Source organism: Coturnix japonica, chromosome 7, assembly GCF_001577835.2.
Source record: "Coturnix japonica isolate 7356 chromosome 7, Coturnix japonica 2.1, whole genome shotgun sequence".
NCBI classification, from domain to species: Eukaryota; Metazoa; Chordata; class Aves; order Galliformes; family Phasianidae; genus Coturnix; species Coturnix japonica.
In genome coordinates this window covers 14,549,539-14,556,557 of record NC_029522.1, presented here as the reverse complement: position 1 = coordinate 14,556,557, position 7,019 = coordinate 14,549,539, and the positions used below count along the sequence as shown (strand labels likewise).

Genomic DNA, 7,019 nt, shown 5'->3' with positions numbered 1-7,019 from the left:
GACATAAGTAGTCTTGTTGTTTGTTCCTTACGAACCGAGATAGGTGGGTTGGGTGTCTCCCCGCGTACTTTCCCTTTCCCTAAGCAGTGACTGTACAATAAATCCGCCGCGGGAGCCTCGGGGTATTCCTCCCTCTGCCCATCCCTACCCCCGCCCGAGGGCTCCGTCCCGCCTGGTAAAGAAGCCCACGATTTACTTTCAGCCAACGGAACGGCGTAGCCTTGAAATCATTTCCTGAAAGTTCATTATTAGAATAATGACAAAAAATCCAGTGTCTTAAAAATATAAGCATTTCGGGACACTTACTCGAAATATATAAGAGGCGTATTTTGGTGAGTGCCTACACGCGTGTGAGTCACACGGGGCCCAAACAAGCAATAGCAAGTTGGATGAGGGCTTCAACTCTTCAGAAAAATCTCATTATGGGAAGAGCGAAGTGGCTCTGTAGGGAGCATTATGGAAATATCTGGGCTTGATTTAATGAGGCTCTTCACATTGGTGGAACATCAACTTAACAGAGAAAAGTCTGCCCGGGGCGTCCGAGTTACCAAAATGAAAATTGGCAATTGAGATGATAAGAAAGTGGCTTTCTTGTGCGAAATCACTTCGGGTAACAGATATAACATTAAATAACATACATTCTATGCACCGAGAACAATGTTTTATGTACCGAGTCTCTTATCTGTCTCTTCTAATGACTTCCCTTAGCGGGTTGTTAGTACTTGACAGCAGGTCTCTGTGCGGGGAACTTTTTTCCAATTCCACATTCAAAGGAGGTCCATCAGAGAACATGATTGGCAATTTTCGTCATAATCTGCACATTATTAGCATCAAAATTGACATGGCAGTAACACCGGTGCTTTTTGATGTGCCTTTCTCCAAGTTCACGGCAGTCCCTCCCGTAGCAGCGGTTGCGGAGCGGCGGCTCTCGGTCGCCCGGCGGTGGCTGCGCGGGGGCACGAGCGAGACGTGAGCAATAAATCCGAGCGTGAGACAGAAAGGGGAGAAACGCGCTACGGAATAAAAAAGAATCTGAATTTAAAAAGCGTCTATAACGTAAATGCTTCAGGACGACACCGACACCATGAGAGATTCAAGTATTTCCCAGAGAGCGTGGATTATGGTCGGTGAAAAGCACGAGCCTGCAGAACGCCTCTCCCCACGCTGTCAGTCTCACCCTCCCATAAACCGGCCCGGCCGCAGCGGCCTCGCGAGCTACCAGTTTCCGTACAATACCTGCGCGAGAGTTTCCCATTTATTCGAACTCAAACCGAAATAATAATAATTATTATTTAAAAAAAAAAAAAAAAAAAAAAAGGGGGAAAAAAGGAGAGAAAGAGAGAGAGAGGACGAAGAAACCCCAGGAACGCATTCCCTCCTGCCCCTCCCCGAGCCCCGCGCCCTCCGTCGGGCGGCAATAGAAAAATAGAAGGAACTTCTGCCCGGGGAGCCCCGCGCTGAGCCCCGGCCGGTTATCTGGTCAGCGGCGCCTCCTCCCGCTGCTCCGGTGAGGCGACCGCGGCCTTGCCCAGCACGGCCGCCGAGTAGGGCAGGAAGCCGCTCTCGGAGCGCTGCGCGCCCGCGGTGCACGGGAAGTCGGCGGCGGAGCCCCGAGAGCCCAAGGCCGAGGCCGCCGCCGCCGCCGCCGCCGTCTGGCTGCTGTGGCAGCTGAGGCACGAGCACGGGGCCGAGCCCCCCGGCGGACCCGAGCCCGCCGCCGCCGCCGCCGCTGCCGCCGCCGCCGCCGCCGCCGAGGCCGCCGCGCCGCTGTTGAGACCGGCGGCGGCGGGCGCCTGGTAGAGGCCGGGATGGCGGAAACTGCAGAGCAGCTCGGGACGAGAGTAGGGGTGCGAGAGGGCGCGGAAGGTGTCCAGCGGGCGGATGGAGGTGGCGAAGGGCGCGGCGGCGGCCCCAGAGGCGGCGGCGGCGGCGGCCGCGGCGGTGACTCCGACGTGCGGGTAGTAGTGCAGCGGGACGTGCGAGTGGAAAGGGTAGGGCAGGCTGCCCGTGGCCGCCGCGTGGGTCATCATGTAGGTGTAGAAGCTGGGGTCGGCCGGGTGGGGCCAGGACATGGCCAGGCGCTGCCGCTTGTCCTTCATGCGCCGGTTCTGGAACCACACCTGCTCGGGGACACAAGCACAGCGCGGCCTCAGCTCCGTTCCGAGTCCCGCAGCCCGGCACCGGCGGGTGGCCGAGCCCGGGGGTGACTCGCGGCCCGGGGGGTCCCTGCGGCACACAGCGAAGGTTTCCCCTCAGATCCCCCCTCCCCGCCTCCCTGCGCCGTGGCTCATCCCTCTCCCCGCGAGCTGAACAGCCGCGTTTTCTCTCCCCTCTCCTCCCTGGGAAATCGGCTACAGAAGAAATCCGACGAGGTCAAACAGCCGAAATGGCAAACGCAACCTTCCGGTGCGGGGACAGCCAAGGGCCGCTCGGCCGCGGAGCCCCGAGGGGTGTAGGGTCGGGGGGGGGGCGGGGGGCTCCGTACCTTGATGGTGGTCTCGGGCAGGTTGAGGGCGGCTGCCAGCTCGCAGCGGCGCGGTCGCGACACGTAGTTCTCCCGGTAAAACTCCTTCTCCAACCGGGCGATCTGCTCGCGGGTGAAGGCGGTGCGGTACCGGCGCACCTGGTCTGCCCCGGCCGCCGAACCGCCCAGCGCGCTGCCGCCGTGCAGGCCCAGCCCGGGGGCGGCGGGGGTGCTGGGAGCCGGGCTGCTCTCCGCGAAGCCTGCGGGGCGAGCAGCGAGATGAGAGAGGCCGGCGGGGCTGCCCCCGAACCGGCCGCCCTGCCCCGCCGCGAGCTGTCAGCGTTACAAATCGCGGCTGTTAATGGGATCGATACGGTTGAGGTTGGGGTGGGTTTTTTCATTTCTTTCTTTCTTTCCCCCTCCACCCCCCTTTTTTTTTCCTCTTTCTTTCTTTCTTTCTTTGAGCAAATCGGGCTGCGTGGTGCCTGCAACCACCGTGCTTCGGGAAGGGCTCGGACCCGTTAGGGGCGAAGCAAAGCAGAGAAGCCTTAAGGGCGATTTTTCTCACGCGTTCCGTCGAGGCTGCCTTGCTTCCTTTGGCACATTTGACGAAAAAGGCACGCACCGTGCCCCTAGGAGATCCGCGCTCACCTGGCTCCCCCTCCCCAATTACAGCGATAATAACAACCACCGTCCGTCACCGCGCCCCGCAAAGAGACTGACGGGGCTGCCTCTGAGCCTCTGCTATAAACAGAGCAACAGTGAACAATGCCCAATTACTCTTAAATGGCCACGGAATGGCACGCTGCGTGTACGCAGAGAAGGGCAAACGCAGACAAATAAGGACCGTTTCCTCACACTTCTCTGTCTCACTAATTTAATACACGTATGTGTAGCTGCACATCCACACACGTACAAATACAGCTCGAGAGACGCGCCGAGCTCCAGGAGAGCGAGGAAAAAATAAGGAGAAGGGTTTCCCTAGCTGCGGGTGAGTGGGTGGGTGGGTGACGGTGCCCGCATCCATCCCGGCCGCGTCCCCGCTCGGCGGTGGCTTTGGGCACGCACACACGCGGCCGAGCCGCGTCGCGGCTGTGGAAACAGCGCGGAGAGCCCCATAATATTTTACAGCCCCGGCGCTGCCTCCGCGGAAGAGAGAGCGCCGTGAGCAGGGGGCAGCAACTTCGGCGGTGGCGGCGGCGTCGCCGGGCTCTAGAAACGCGGGCGGCGAAGCGCGGGGCTCGCTGGAGGCGAGAGCGGCGAGTTACCTTTGGTGTTGTTCTCCTTGAGCTGGGAGGAAGGCAGGCTGGCCGGGGAGCGCAGCGCCGAGCAGCCCACCTCCACGTCGCTGTTCATCTCTGCCTCTTGAGCCACTTCGGGATAAAGGCTGATTTTCTTCCTGCTTTCCGACGGCGGGATTTCGGACGAGACGGTGCTTTCGCCGCTCGGATGCTGCAGGTTGAACAAAGTGTCTATTTCGAATTTGCCTTTGGCGGAGATGTCCCCTATCGCGCCGTGCAGGGAGGAGGAAGTTAGTCTCGGGCTGAGGCGACCACTGTGCTGCGAATTTTCGAGGGCCTCCAGCACCGCATTTCCAGCTGAGTCTGACAAATTCGAGAGCCTTTTGCCAGCCGTAGGGCTGTGCAGCCCTCTCTCCATCAGGATCATCTCTTTTCTTATTCTTTCCATCATCTCAGCTTTATAAAAAATGTCAAAGTTGCAGGGCTGGTCCTGTACTAATGATGAGCTGCGGCAGGGGCTAATTCACATTCAGCCCGGAGAGTGTCTCTAAATATTATTATCTCTTTTTGAGGGAGGCGTAAAAAACTGTGGGATGCCAAAGCGAGGGAATGACTGGTCAAAATGACCCATACATCCTTTCTAGCCCGAAATGTCATTCATCAAAAAGTAGCGCTCGTCATTAAGGTACGAATGACGCTGTTCGAATAATCATTTATTGTAACAGGTTTATAAGCAAATAAATACAAGCTCCTGTCAGTGGATAATGAAGGCGGCTTCTGAGCAGACAAATATATCCAGGTGGAAAGAAAGAGAGACGAGAAGTGAGGAGCAAAGCTCTCGTCCTCAGCTTGATCAGATCCTGCTTGAATTGCTCTGGGGTTTGGCCTCTGGGGTGAAATTGACAGTCTGATTAATAAAATGAGCTGTGCAACATTTCCCCCTTCATTTAGGTGCATCATTATGCTCTGATTTTTGTTTTGTTGCCTTTTAGGTCCTAATGATGCAGCTTCTTTCTCATTTGTCCTCGGACAGAACCACACGCTAAATGTTAGATAATGCTTTTCTTTATTATTAGCTCGGAGGCGGATTAAATCGCGACGCGCGGAGCCGCCGGCAGAAGAGCGGCGGGGAGAGCATCTCCGCCGCTGACACCTCGTTAATTTTCCCTCCCATTTTCCGACCGCATTCGTACTTTTATGCCCGAATTTCTGCGGCACCCCCACGCACCCCTCACACCCCGAGCCCTGCGCTGGGATTTGACGTGCCCGCTGCTGCCGGCACAGCGCGCATCGGGCGCACCTCCCAACAGCCGCCCGCAAATTGAAATAGCAATTAACATCCCTGATTTCTAATAGATCTCTTCGTTGCGTCCTCACATGCGATAATCTTTCTACTTCCCGTAACCCTGTTTACCGACGAAGCCGCCCTGTGGGACAACGTTCGTTCTCATAACAGGGAAAAGAGCTCAAAGGGTACGAAATGCAGCCCTGTGGGCAGCGGGTTGCTCTCTCCAGCCCTTCTTCCCTCCACACAGCCCATTTAAGAGCATTATTATGACAAATAACAGGATGACCGATACGCGGGCATTGTCCCCAACAGGGGCTGACACCCTCCCCCTCACCCCCCTTCCACGGCCCCCCGCGTTACCTGTGGCTCTGTGAGCTCATCGCTCCGTTTCGTGCCGCTGCGGGGCTACGGGCTGCCACGCTCCGCACCCGCGGCGCTCTGGAAGTGGCCCTTCAGCGCTAACTTTGCCCGTAATAATGTCGCTGATGGCGACCATTTAAACGAAGATATATCCTTTGTCGTTAGCATCTCCGGAGCGCTCCCCGATAGACGCCCGGCCTTTATCCTCGCTGTGGTTTCCTCCCCCCCAGCATCATCCCGTGGTCAGACCCCGAGAACCCGAGGGTTTGGTGGCCCAACGCGGGCCGGATTTTTTGCGAGCAGAGCTCTCCCGCTAATGTCGGTCACACACATCTAAGTTCTGCTGCTCTTGCGCATGATTCATAGCTCGCAAATGGGATACTTGTCAGATTTTTTTTCTTTTAATAACGTGTGAAAGTCTCCCTAAACATTCCATGAAATATTTAGGAAACATTCTAGGCGTTGTTTGCAAAATCCACCCTTCCATTAATGACCGTTTCATGTCAGCCCTTTGAAATGTGAATTTCGCCTGAACTGTGGTGTCCTGCGTTTTACAGCCCCAAAACCAGACTAAAGTCAATAGCGACTTTTCCTCGCTCGCGGGTCGTTGCGGCGGGCACGGGGCCGGGCGGACACCGGGGCGCTGCGGGGGGACGGGGCTGCACTCAACGGGGGGAGACGGACGGACGGACCGCCGGTACCGCGAGCCGGAACCCCGCAGCCTCCCGCACGGCCCGGCGGAGGGGGAGCGGGAGGCGGAGCGGAAGCGTGCGGCGGGTTTATTGCTGTCGTTTGGCGCCCTCGTCTGTTTTCTTAAACGCGGTGACTGAGCCAGCATCTGCCCCGGCCTTCGGGGATAGCGCCGCGGGGCCGCCGATACCCGACGGGTGCGGGCTGCGCCCCGAGCGCGGCACCACGCGGGGCCGGACTGCAGTGCGGCCGGAGGGAGGGGACGGGTGGGGGCGGCCGTGCGGGGGGTGCTGGTAGGAGTCCGTTTCATTTGGAATCTTTTAAATAATTCCTGTTCCTCGTTTACGTGCATTGAGCCTTAAATTATAGCTGCGTTCATACGTGGGGGAAACAACGTGTCCTCATCTTTCGCTAAGAATCTGAACGACGTGCCCCCGTGCAGTCAATGACTTACACCGGCGACCCACCAACAAACGGCCCACCTAGGACTGACAGTCCCGGCACACTGGGCGCCTTTACCGCACCGTTGTTTCCCTTTCTCTGTTTTCCCCCACTGAACAACAGCACAACCTAAGGAGCCTCCTGCTTCACACCGATATTAACGGGCAAACGAGGAGGAAGTTGCAGAGAGTGGCAAAATAGACAAAGTTTACTCAGTTGCTCCTATGAGCTTAAAAAGCCGCTCAGGCCCGGGGCCAAACTTTTTATTTTTACCTTGGAAGTTATTACCCCGGGCATCAAAGAATATTTTCAGTACACTTTTATTAAATCTTAGCCTGGGAGAAAACATAAGGTCACTCCACTTAATTGGAACGCGGCTCCCAGCGAGCCAGCCGCTCCCAGGGCCAGGAGGACGGCGGAGGCGCCGACTCCCCGTTGTGCCGCAGGGCTCCGCGGCCGCGCAAAGTCTCCGCGCAGCGCAGAGCCGGGCAGCGCTGGACGCTCGGAGCGCAGCGCCCCGCGCAAACCCGCGGCG

At 57.7% G+C, this 7,019-nt stretch overlaps 1 protein-coding gene across 2 annotated transcripts in view; it reads right to left on the bottom strand.

The window, feature by feature from the left end:
- Positions 1-7,019, bottom strand: part of EVX2 (even-skipped homeobox 2) — an 8,289-nt gene extending 1,270 nt beyond the window's left edge. Inside the window, exons 1-4 of one of the 2 annotated variants that reach the window (XM_015868388.2) lie at positions 5,354-7,019; positions 3,733-4,593; positions 2,486-2,724; positions 1-2,120 (exon numbers count right to left, since the gene is read on the bottom strand). The exon at positions 1-2,120 is cut by the window's left edge and continues 1,270 nt beyond it. In XM_015868388.2, coding sequence (XP_015723874.1) covers positions 1,473-2,120; positions 2,486-2,724; positions 3,733-4,156 — 1,311 coding nt within the window. In that variant the 5' untranslated portion in view covers positions 4,157-4,593; positions 5,354-7,019 and the 3' untranslated portion in view covers positions 1-1,472. Of the gene's footprint in view, positions 2,121-2,485; positions 2,725-3,732; positions 5,293-5,353 lie in introns of those variants that run through there. The other variant, XM_032445955.1, reaches the window with a different exon arrangement.